Raw genomic sequence first — 12,852 nt, 5'->3', positions numbered from 1 at the left:
TACCATTTGGGCTGAGCTCCCTTTTAGGCATTTAAAGGTTTTACAAGTATTTAATATTTTAATTATCATTTGATAGAAGAGAATGACACAGTTTTTGACAGAATAATTTATAAATCTAGTCCACTATGATATAGGGGATTGTTTTGTGTCTTAGGAAATTCTTTCCTCCCTTGTTTTGAATAATTTGTGCAGTGTTTTGGGTCTTCTAATTAGCTCATTATTTGATCAAATTTCAAATGATCATAAAATGTGTAATATCTTCTAATGTCAAAGCATTTAAATGTCAAAAGAATCAGACAAAAATTATTTCCATTTTCAAAGAAGAGAAAGCATGGACTATCCATAAATAGAAGGGGGGAAATTGCAAACATATTAATAATTTAAAAATAGCAAAGCCACATGATTCAAATCCACCAGCCACTCCACTGGACAATATCCTCCCATTCGATTTAATGCCTCTAAAAACGGTCCAGAGAGCGCTGACTCAAAGGTTCACAACGACAACAATTATCTTTTGTAAATTATGATAGCCATATTTTTCTTCCCAATTCATATGATGTTTTCCTGTCCTGCATGATTTGACTAGAACTTTGAGTACAACGTTTAGCCTAAAACATAATCAAGGACATTCTTGTCTCATTTCACATTTAAGAGGAATGCTGCTAACATTTGTCACTACATGAGCCATGGTGGTGGTGTAGTATGTAATGTGTTGGTTTGCTAACAGAAAGGTCTTTGTTTGAAACTACCAGCCACTCAGAGGGAGAAAGGTGGGCATATTCCTCTCATAAAGATTTACAGCTTTGGAAACCTGAAGAAGGGCCACTTTGGGCCATAACTGACTCTATGACAGTGAGGCTTAAAAGATTTGCTGTAGATTTTTTTTAAATGCATGTCCTTTTCTTCAGGATGGGGAAAGATGAAAACATAATCAAACACATTTTCTGAATATATTGAAATAATCATGTGCATGCTTTAACAAAATAATAGTCTGAATTAGATGAATTTATTTTCCTAATGTTAAACCATCTGTTTAATCTTGGGATAGCCTGGTATGATTTCTAATCTGTATGGCAAGGCACACTATAAATCCTGAGATACTTGTATCCTGAATATCCTGCTGGTTCATACATATTGCTTCTCTCTTCAAGAGTTGCTTTTGGCTTCAAAGTATTCTAATCTGATAGCACCACCTGCTGACATAGCTTGGAAATTTCTGGTTTGATGGTCTCCTCTCTTGGAGAAAAATGTACACATGTGATCTCTATAATCACTGCTAACAATTATATTTTCTTCCTTGTACTTTATATATTCCCATTTTATCCTTCCACCATCTTTTCCCTTGCTCTTCCAAATTTCCCCAATATATGAAAGAAAAGTCAATCTTTTCTCCTTCCTTCTCTTGCATTACCTTTTTCCGACGTCACAGAGAGGCCTGGTGAAGGTAGGGCTAGTGACTTGAGGAAATCTGTAGCTAGAGTTTTCAAAATGTAATTTGACCAGGAAAGTTCCCTCTCTTGTAACCTCCAAAGTCCTTGAACAAGAATATTTGAAGTTCCCCTCAAAATATTCTTAAATTTCCAGTATCACTTAATCATCTTTGAATTTCATTCTGTCCAGTGTCACATCAAGCTCAAGTACTCATGAAAAATGAAAATAAGCTAATAAATCTCATCATTTCTGTGTTCCTTTGTCTCTAGCTCACGGAGCTCTGGTTGCGTAGTGGCAAAGAATTGTGGTGCCGATGCAAAGGGATGCAAAGGTATATGGTTCGAGTCCACCAGCTGCTCTGCGGGAGAAGGATGGGCAATCGACTCCTGTATAGCCCCTGATTCAATGAAACATCAGCAACTGTGAAGGCTCAATTTTTCATTATGAAACAGAGAGCCACCATTTATAACCTAAATTTCATGAAAAACAGCCCAAACTGGATCCCTCCTCGGTACATAAGCACTTGTATAGAGAAATGTTACTAGACATGCAAGATTAGAGTATGTCAGGACTACATTTCCAATTGCTTAACTAACTGTTCTTCCTTTGTGTTTCCTGATACAAGAGCTCAGCCTCCAGTGCTCTATCTGCTAGTCTAAGTGTGCTTTGTCGTACATAGGATTTTTCAAAGGTCTGTTATTTTGAAGTGGTTGGCCAATCTGTTCTCCTCCCCTCCTAGTCTGTCTTACTTTGGAGGCTTTGCTTCAGACCAATATCCAACAGACAAGCATTTTACCCAAAAGAGTAGATGAAAGATGCTTCCCCATTGCCCAGCTAACAGATTCAGCATTGCCCGTCTCCTGCCTTCCCGCGTGTGTTACAGTTCAGTCCCTCTACTCCACTCCACCAGCATCCCACTCTGTTCCCTTTCCTTGCCCCGCCAGCACCTCCCTCCCCACTCCCAACAGCTAACCTGCTCAGATACAGTAACTCAAGCCTCTGGCCACTTCTGTGATTGTGCTCGTGCAAACCCTATACTCGGACTGAGAAGCAGTCATCAGAACAGAACCAGGAAACACTGCATCATTCAAAATCACTGAAGGAGTACACCAGGGATGCGTCTTGTCTCCATACCTTTTTAATCTATATGTGGAACAGATCATTTGCGAAACTAGGCTTTATGAGGAAGAATGTGGCATCAGAATTGGAGGAAGACTCATGCACAATCTGTGTTATTCATATTACACAGCCTTGTTTGTGGGGACTGAGGAGGACCTTGTTTCAGAAGGTCAAGGACTGCAGTCTCCAATATGGATTGAAGCTCAACACCAAGAAAACAAAGATTTTCCCCACTGGGCCAATGGGCAGCATCATAATAGATGGAGAAGAGATTGAGATTGTAAACAATTTCAGCTTGCTTGGTTCTACAATCAATACTCTTGGCACTAGCAGTCAGGAAATGTAAAGATTAATTACACTAGGAAAATCTGCTATTAGTGATAACTTCAGAGTGCTGAAGAACAAGGATGTCAATCTGGAGACTAAGGTGTGCCTGGTCCAGGACATGGTCTTTGCAATTACGTGCTGTGAATCAGAGAGCTATACAATGAATAAAGATGACAGAAGAAGAATAGATGCCTTTGAGTTGTAGTGCTGGAGAAGAGTATTGAACATATCATGTACCAACAAGAGAATAAACCATCCTCTCCAGGAGAGGATGAAACCAAGTTGCTCCTTGGAGGCAAGGATTTTGAAGCTCCATCTTACATTCCTCAGGCATGAAGAATCAGTCCTTGGAGAAGGATATCTTGTTTGGTAGTAGTTTGGACAGTGCAAGAAAGGAAGACCCTGGATGAGATGGATTGACACAGTAAGTAGGGGCAAGTATGTCCGAGACAGTGAGATTGGCAGCATTCAGAGATATTATAAATAGCGTCACTATGAGTAGCAGTCTACACGAAAGAACATAACAAAAGCAACTTGTTGTTAGATGCCATTGAGTGGACAGAGCCAGTTTATGAACTTTGCACTGCCCTGCTCCATTGTCACCATTTCTGATGTGCTTGAGCTCGTTGTTAGAGTCAGTCTCTTTCTCTGCCCCTCACCTTTCCCAGAATGATATGCAAGGACAATGTGCCTTGGAGTATGTGAAATGAAGTTTCGCCATCCTTGCCTCTAAGGAGCAGCCGGGTTGTATATCTTCCAAGACAGTTTTGTGTGTTCTTTTGACAGCAGTGGGATATTCTGTACTCTTATTCGACACCACAATTCAAAGACATCAATTATTTTTTTGGTCTGTAACTTTCATTGTCCATCTTGCAAATGCATAGAAAACAAGAAAATAACCCAGTAGTATAGAAAATACCATCAGAAGGATTCCCCAAAGTCAGGGAAATGATATTTGGATATCCTTGACCACTTCAGCAGTTGCATTGCTGATTTAACCCTAAACTTTATTTTTAATAACTTCTAAAAGCTGTTGTTGTTTTTGTTATGTGCCTTTGAGTCATCTGCAACTCATAGTAACTCTGTGTACAATAGCTCTGAACCCTAACCTATCCTGAGCCAATCTCATAATCTTCAATAGACCCAATCCCATTTCTCCAGTCACAGAGTCAATCCATCTCATCTGGGGTCTTCCTCTCCTACACTATTCCTCCACCCTTCCTTCTCCAAGGACTGGTCCCCCCTGACCACATGCCCAAAATATGTAAGGCAAAGCTTCAAAATCCTTGTCTCCGGAGAGCAAACTGGTTTCACCTTCTGCAGGACAGACATGTTTGTTCTTGAGGCAGTCCATGGTATGCTCAACACTCTTCTCCAGCACCACAACTCAAAAAGATATCATTGCAGATGATAGATGGATCCTGGCTAAAAGTGGGAAGTACCAGAAGAATGCATTTTTGTGTCTTATTGACTATGCAAAGGCATTTTACTGTGTGGATCTTAACAAACCATGGCTAATGTTGAGAAAAAGTCATTGAGAGAAGAACTGACGCCTTTGAGTTGTTGTGTTAGAGAACAGTACTGAATGTTTCATAGAATGCCAAAAGAATAAATAGATATATCTCAGGGAAAGTGCAGCCAGAATGCTTCTTGGAGGCAAAAATGGTGAAGATTCATCATACTTTAGACATAGGCAAGGCTATTGCTTGGAAAAGTGCATCATTCTTGGAAAGATGGTCACCAAAGGAGAAGGAAACCCCTCAGTGAGATAGATTGACATGGTAACTACAGCAATGGGCTCTAGAGTGCCAGAGATAATAAGTATGGCACAGGATAGAGGAGGGTTCGGGTTGGCTCTTCATAGTCTCACTGTGAATCACTCTTGACTTAACAGCACTTAATAACAACAGTAAGGTGTCCTTCAAGCACCCCTTCTGGTGCAGTGGTTAAGTACTCAACCACTAGCCAAAAGGTCAGCTGTTTGAACCTACCAGCAGCTCTTCTGGAGAAAGATACGGTTGTCGGCTTCGGTAATGGTTATAGCCTTGGAAAATCCCCCGGGGCAGTTCTGCTCTGTTTTATAAGGTTATTATGAGTCAGATTCAGCCAGAAGGAAGTGGGGCTTAAGGGTTACCTCTGAGAATGACAGGTGAGTCATCAGAGGAGGACAGTTCAGAGAAAGACAAGCATGCATTGATCTCTGGACCCACAGGAATGTCATTGTGGTTGGGAGTGTGTGTATGTGTGCTTATGAGTTTTTATTATTTATTCGTGTATTTGTCTTAACTTACCCTGGCACTTCACACACTGGCACAATATATTGAGAGGTGGCTTGTTCAAAATCATAAGGTCTTGCTTTTCAGTAGATACCACAAAGCGTTTTGAAGCCATAAATCTGACTGATGCCTAAAAGAAATTTAACGGAGCTTAATCAAGAGAGAACTTCAGATAAAATATGAAGCTGATTTTCTGCCTAATCTGACCCTCCCGCACCTCTGCAGCTTCTGGCTCTGAGACCCATTATTCTTGTGAAATGGATTTATTTGGGCAGAATTCTGCCAATAGTAGAGCGCTAGCATTTCTTTAAAAGAGATTTAAAGTTATTCTTATTTCCACGTACTGGAGTTTTCACGTAATGGAGTTTCAAGGTGACTTTAAAAAAAAATAAATTAGACATTAGAAAGGAGTTGAGCTTGGCGTTTTGGCCAGCCAACAGTCCCAGAGTGTCAGGGCCTCCCCGCCCCCGATTCCATTTCCTTCTGTGCTCTTCTGTTGAACGCTTTCTAACTTCTTGATGTCTCTTTTGAAAGGTGGGGACCCAAACTGTATGCATTGTTCCAGATGCGCTCCTGCCAAAGCAGCATAAAGCAAATGTAACAATGAGGAGGAAGGTGCCCTCCCTCGCTAGGTAAGTCCATTGGGCAGCCGGGGCTGGAGCCACGAACCTTCCTCTACACCTGCCACTCTGCCCACCACTGCCATGATGCTGACGCTACATCCCACCTGAGTGGGCTCATGCACAGCCTGGGAGCTGTAACTCAGTCTAGTGCCTTGTGATGCAAAGATGCAACCTCAGATATTAAGAAGGAAACAAACAGAAAATCCAAACTTGTTGCCTTTGAGTCAGAACCAACTCCATTACACCCTCTAACCTCCTCCAGGTCCTGGCTCAGTAGTTCACATCTTTTGGGTTCATTGCCAGGCAAGACAGTCTTCCTCCCATTTAATAATTTTGAGGGCAGTTAGAGATTCTTTTAACTATTATTGTTATTATTTATTTTATACTGCTTTACTTACAAAGTTCGTATACATGGTTTTTCCACACTGGATCTTTCCCACTCCCTTATCCCACTCCTCCCTCCACCCATCAAATTCTGTGACTCTATGATTATGCCCCCAAACCCATCCTCATCCGTCTACTCCCTCCCTCTCTTAGATCCTCAGACACATTCACTAGTTGTCTATTTCTGTGATAATGGTTGTATACAGTATTTGTCCTTATGGGACAATTGAGTTAGTTCACTTAACATAATGCTCTCCAGTTCCTCCCAAGTTAGGTAGTGAATGACAAAATCATTGCTCCTGTGTGCTTTGTAGAATTCCATCCTGTGAATATACCATTATATCTCAATCCATTCATTTGTGTTTGGACATTTGGGCTGTTTCCATGTTCTTAACGACGGTGAATAAGGCTGCTATGAGCATTGGTGTACAAGTCTCTGTTTGTGACTCAGTTATTATTTTCTTAAGGTTTATTCCAAGCAGTGGCATAGCTGGACATGTGGAATGTCTATGTTTAGCTTTCTGAGGAAGTGCCAAACTGAGGGCAGTTCGAATTCTTTAGATGGGATCCTACTGCTCATCTTGGCGAGCTGATTGCACTTGTCACTTCAGAAGGTTCTCTTAGTTTTGTGAAAGCACTTTCTCCATGTGGAATGAGAAAGTACATCCGTGCAAAGTGCTTTTCTTTTTTAAAATTTCAGATGTACTTAAGAGGAAAATAAGGGTGCTCTGGTGGCCCAATCCACAGGCAGTTGCACTGCTAATCCCAAGGCTTGTGACTGGTATTCCCAATCCACCAGTGGGTCCGAGGTGAAAGATGGACCATCTCCTCGTGCATCATTTACAGCCTCCAAAAACCTCCTGGGGGCCAGCAATGAGCTAGTCCTGACTGACCGGCAGGGGTTATAAGTAATATTGATTTAAGAGTGAAATGCTCTGGTGGGGGGAGGGCTGGGTGGGGAGAGAAGTGCAGCAATGAATGAATGGAAATCCAAAATCTCTGTAAATGCTCATTAAAATTATTTTAAAAAATAAAATAAAATATGAAATTTAAAAAAAGAGTGAAATGCTATACAAACATTTAAGTAGAAAAATTTAAGAACTAGTTCCTTCATCAGGTTAATATATTGGCATCGTTTTAGTCAGATTTTAAAATCACGGGACAACATGGATCACCATGATAACGTTTTGTTTTTAGTATGTTTAATTTTCTTCACAGGGACTCAAATAGATTTGTCCCATCTCACTGAGAAATAAAACATTTTAGTGCTTGACCACTAGCTGAAAGGTTGGTGGTTCACACCTACCCAAAAGCACCTTGGAAAATGGGCTTATAAATCTGCTTCCAAAGGCCACAGCTTTGCAAACCCACTATAGGAGATATCTCTATTCTGAATACACAGGGTCTGGATGAGTTGGAGTCACATAATGGTAACTAAGAAAAAAAACAACATTTCTGAATAAAACCAGTGACATAGTTTCTAGCTCTCTCTTCTATCATTCTATTTAATTGCATTACATTGTCATTCAATCATTCATAGACATTTTGTTTAAAAATATTGTTGTTGTAGTTTCACATGTTGCCACAAACAATACTTCATCTCTGACACCATTTTTATCAGTGAAGGAATCCAAACACAATTCTTCCCTTTTTGTTGATTGGTGAAATCCGCCAGATTAGAATTTGCCTGATGTTTTATACTTTTCCATTGACTTTCTTTTGCTTTTTTAGTAGAAATCTTTGGAATGAATTTGACTCTGTGCTGTTGTTGTCAGAAGCAGGACAAAGTAATTTTCTGTATGACTCACCAGAAAAGTCAAGATCAAATGACGGAGATGTTGAATTATCCAGAGATAAGCTTATTAAGGGACTGAGGGAGTTGGCAATCACCATGGCCTTCAGCTTGAAATGCCACTTGGTTGGCAGCCTTGAAAGAACTGCTGGGGCCCTTGTAACTGATTCTCCTGCTGCTTACCTGAGAGAAAGGACAGGGACTTCTGAGTGAGTGTCCAGTCCTCTTACTGTCTTAGGGAGTCATCCTCAGCACCTTCATCTTGTTTGTCTTTTTTGGGAGTGGAATGGAGTCTAGGGATTACTGAAACAAATCCAGCTTCCCTCTGGCTGACACTGACTCATGACCTCTGTGCGTCAGAGCCGAACTGTGCTCTATGGGGGTTTATATGTCTGATATTTCTAAAGCAGAACATAAAGCCTTCTTCTCAGTCACCATTGGGTGGACTTGAACCTACATTGACAGCTCTTACCATGCAGGTACTGCTAGGAGGTTATGGTGCTGAAGAATCCAAGTTGGTCATGAACAAGACAAAGCTGATAAGTCTCATCAGCGACAGAATTTCCTGACTAGACTTCAGGTTGCCAGTCTGTATCCAAATTGCTTAACGTTGCAAAGGCCTCTGGGACAAGCTGTGTGGTCATACACAGAGACAGCCTGCTCCCTGCCTGGTGGAAATGTCCTCTTCTCTGAAGCCGTTGGCTGACTTCAGTTTAGGAGACTGTGTTATCCCTGATCTGAAAATCCTCTCTTCAACTCACCCTTCACCTCTCAGGATGTGGAAGTGACCTGAGAAGATTAGGGAGCAATCATGGGAGGTTTGATTCTGACTAAAGGGAGCTTTGGTGGTAAAGTCCGTAAAAAGTAGCGCTGTTAACCCAAACATTGCGTATCTCCACTGGTTCAATCCCAACAGTGGCTCCTTGGGAGAAAGAGGGGTATTTTCCTTCTCTTGTGCTTTCTTTACAGCCTCAGAAACCCAGTGGAGGGCCGCTAGGAGTCAGAGCTGACTTGATGGCAGTGATTTTGAGGTTTTGTGAGTTAATAAGACAAACTTATTCCTTGGGCACAGAAGCCTCATGGTCTATTCAACTCTATATTGTCTTGTGATTTATATCACTAAGGTTTATATGACCCTGCCATCTTGCCATCAGCTTATGCCTGCACCTTAATTCTGCATCTTAATTAAAACATTTGCTACATTAGATTCATTTTTGTGGCCAAAAGTAATTCTAGCTGGGCTGAGGCTAAAGGGTTGCATTTGTGAACATTTTTTTTTCTACATAACCTATAATTGTTTTTTCTTCAGCACCATTCCATTTCCCTTTTTTGTTTAGAGATAAACTCAGTCACAATGAAATATTAACCACCTGGAAAGGCATTTGGGATCATAAACTTTTGCAACCGAGTTATGGTGCTAGAAAACTCCTGTGGCCTAGTGGTAAGGAATTGTGCTGTCAACTCAAAGGCACGAGGTTCAAATCAGTCAACTGCTCTGTGGGAGAAAGATGGGCAGTCAACTCCCGCATGATATATGGCCCCTGGAAAACCCACTGGAGGGCTGGCTATGAGTCAGTTCTAACTAACAATACGGAAGAGCAACAATAACGTGACGGTAATATTTCAGTTTCCTTTTCTTCTTTCTGGCCTGAATTTCCTGTTTACTGTGTCTTTGTCCAGGTCCCTTTGTCATCTGATACACGGTGAGCACTTGGATAAGGACAGACCCACACGTGCCTGGCATTCTGGATGTGTCTTTTCCTCGAGCCATGGTCTCAGCTCTACTGAATGGACATGTGTTCCCTCCACCAGGACTCTTGTTGATGGTTCTGTCCCCACCTCCGTTGTTTGTTGTTCTTCCCTTTCTTGCTGTTCTGTCTCTCTCCAAACTTCCCATGACTGCCTTCCCTGGGGACTGTCCATAGGGGATGGGCCATGGGCCAGGGCTTGGGATTCAGCCCTGTACCTTGCTGTCCGAGTCAGCCTCCACTGTGCCCATCTCCCAGGTAATGGCCCTCGGGCAGATGCCTGGAGGCATCAGCTTCTGAGAACTCACTTTTCTTCTGCATGCATGACTAGCTTGTAATGAGGGACATATGGGGAGAAATTCTAGTAATTTCCCATTTTCCCCAAAAAAGTGTATGTGACTTATTTTTGGCTTTGGTCCAAGAGCAAATCCAGTGCTGAACAGTTCTCCTGACGTGCACACGTCTGCGGGACTTGGAGATATTGCTATAACATTCCCCTTTCCTGTCTGGGCTGTTTGTACAATTGTATATAATGAGCAATAAATATATTCTAACATCAGTTTGGAGCCACTCTTTATCATCTCATTTCCCTCCTCTGAAAGTAGACAGTAGACACTAAGCTCTTCACATCATTGTCCTTCCAGCAAGGGGTTTGCTTGCCCCATCTCTGCCTCTGATCTAATCTGATTTCACAAAATGTTGGCATAAGGGTGGCCGGTGTTGTGTTTGAGGAAGACTAGGTTGCAGGGTGCTATGGCCACACTGTGAAGTGAACAGCTGAATTATTAATTCAGTAGGTGGTGCTATTCCTGGCAGTCTGAGGTGGCTTGAGTGTCCCAAGGTGGTTGCGGAGGGGATTGGATGACATGAGTCAGCTGTTTAATAGTCCCACTTTCATTCTTCGAGAATGTAATGACTGATATTTCCCAATCATAAAGACACGCCTTAAAGAAAAAAACAATCACACAAAATATGCCAACATGATATATCTAGGGGCTTTTTAAAAAAGACAGCCTCTGGTGCAACCACTGTGGAAGGCAGTATGGCGCTTTCTCAAAAAGTTACAAATAGAGATAACATTTGACCTAGCAATTCCACTACTGGGAATATACCCCAAAGAGACCATAACTGACACCCAAGCAGATATATGCACACCCATGTTTGTTGCGGCTTTGTTCACAATAGCAAGGAGTTGGAAACAACCTAAGTGCCCATCAACAAACGAATGGATAGAGAAGCTGTGGTATATTCACACAATGGAATACTATGCTGCTTTGAAAAACAAGGAACTCATGCAATATTATTCAAAATGGGTGACTCTGGAGGACATTATGCTGAGTGAAGTATCCCAGTCACAAAAGGACAACATGGCATGGTGCCACTGTTGTAAAACAGGACTGACCTTGGGGGTGGGGAGAGACTGAGTAAGATAGGTTCAATAATGTATACTGCACTGAAACAGAGGAGGGAGAAAACTGTTTAAAAGGGATATGTGATTAGGTATTTTTGTGATGACAGGAGTCTAGAACGAAGGCTACATGGTGAAGTGGACCTGAGGGAGGGTTTGTAAAGGAATGAAAGAATTTTTCTTTTACTTTTCCAAGAGAGTAGCGTTCTAAGGGGGAGGGTTGGGAGGGGAGAATTATGCAACAATGAATGAATGGAAATCAAAAGTCTCTGTAAATTCTTACTGAAATTAATAATTGTTGTTGTTGTTGTTGTTATGTGCCGTCGAGTTATTTGCGACTCAAAGTGACCCTATGTACAACAGCCCTAAACCCTGCTCTACCCTGTGCCAATCGCACTGCCTCTGACACACCCATCCTGATTACCCCAGTCACTGAATCAATCCATCTCATAGAGGGTCTTCCCCTCTTGCACCATTTCTACACCCTCCCAAGCATGATGTCCTTCTCCAAGGACCTGTCCCTCCTTGCAACATGCCCAAAGTATGTCAGACAAAGCCCCAGAATCCTTGCCTCCATGGAGTTGCTTGGTTTAATCCTCTCTAGGATGAATCTGTTTGTTTTCCTGGCAGTCCATGGTACATTCAATACTCTTCTCCAGTATCACAGCTCAAAGGCATCAATTCTCCTTCTGTACTCCCTAGTCATTGTCCAACTCTCTGATGCATAACAAGTGATTGCAAAGACCATGGCCTGTATCAGGTGCACCTTAGTCTCCAGAGAGATGCCGTTGCTCTTGAGTACTTTAGAGAGGTCCCTAATACATTTAAATTAAAAAAAAAATTCAAGTTAGAGTAAGGAAGGCAATGGATTTATAACTGCTCATGCTAATAACACTATATCATGGCATGGAGGAGAAATAGTGGAACTGTATCCATATTTACAATATTCTTCTTACCAAAACCATTTATGGAAAATAGGAATTGCATTGGAACACATATATCTGGATTGGATATGATCATATTGTTAATATGTCTAGCCTTAAAAGATTATATTGTTCAAAATTATTTTCTTAAATAAATTATTTTTAAATTTTTCCCTCTTTTAACAACTGGCATCTGGAGGGAACAGAAAAGACTAGAGAATGGCCAAAATTATTGGGGCAGCTATTGCTGCCGTTTAGGGCCTGTGTCAGGAAAAGGAAGTCCTATTCATAAACAGTGCCACCCAAAGGTAATAAAGGAGGTCAGAATTGCTTCCACTGTGGAAAGCTGGGCCACTTCAGTAGACAGTGTCACAGACGAGAGTCACGGACAGGCAAAGGAATAGAGAGGAAGCTCCCACTCACTTGCTTTAAGTGTGGATCTGAAGGACACATGGCCAAGGATGGCCCACATCAAGTCCTCATGGCTGGCAGGACTGACAGACCCCAGCTCCCAGTTGGAAACAAAGGAGGATGCTTCAACGATTCAGATCCTCCCAGAAGAGCCATGGGTGAGCATTAACATTACTGTTAAGTATATTCATTTTCTCCTGGACACAAGAGCCTATTATTTGGTCCTAAAAGCCTTCTGAGGTGCCAACTCTTCTCATTATTTCTTAGTTGTTGGAATTGATGGAAAATCTCATAAGCAGTTCCTTACCTCACTTCTGCCTTGCATGCGGACTTCCAAGCTGTAAAACAACCCAGTGGTAGGTGGAATTTGGTCCAGGACTTAAGAAACAGTAAATGACATAGTTGAGTCT

At 41.7% G+C, this 12,852-nt stretch overlaps 1 protein-coding gene across 1 annotated transcript in view; it reads left to right on the top strand.

The window, feature by feature from the left end:
• The window catches only part of RDX (radixin), a 114,065-nt gene extending 108,279 nt beyond the window's left edge, over nt 1–5,786 (top strand). The window contains exon 8 of the mRNA XM_006899054.1: nt 5,688–5,786. Within this exon, the coding sequence (XP_006899116.1) occupies nt 5,688–5,754 (67 nt within the window). The 3' untranslated portion in view covers nt 5,755–5,786. The remainder of the gene's footprint in view (nt 1–5,687) is intronic.
• Nucleotides 5,787–12,852: the final 7,066 nt, after the last annotated feature.

Source organism: Elephantulus edwardii, unplaced genomic scaffold, assembly GCF_000299155.1.
Source record: "Elephantulus edwardii isolate Elephantulus edwardi_28Jun2011 unplaced genomic scaffold, EleEdw1.0 scaffold00245, whole genome shotgun sequence".
NCBI classification, from domain to species: domain Eukaryota; kingdom Metazoa; phylum Chordata; class Mammalia; order Macroscelidea; family Macroscelididae; genus Elephantulus; species Elephantulus edwardii.
The sequence above is the reverse complement of the archived record's forward strand: the minus strand, read 5'-3'. Positions and strand labels throughout refer to the sequence as shown.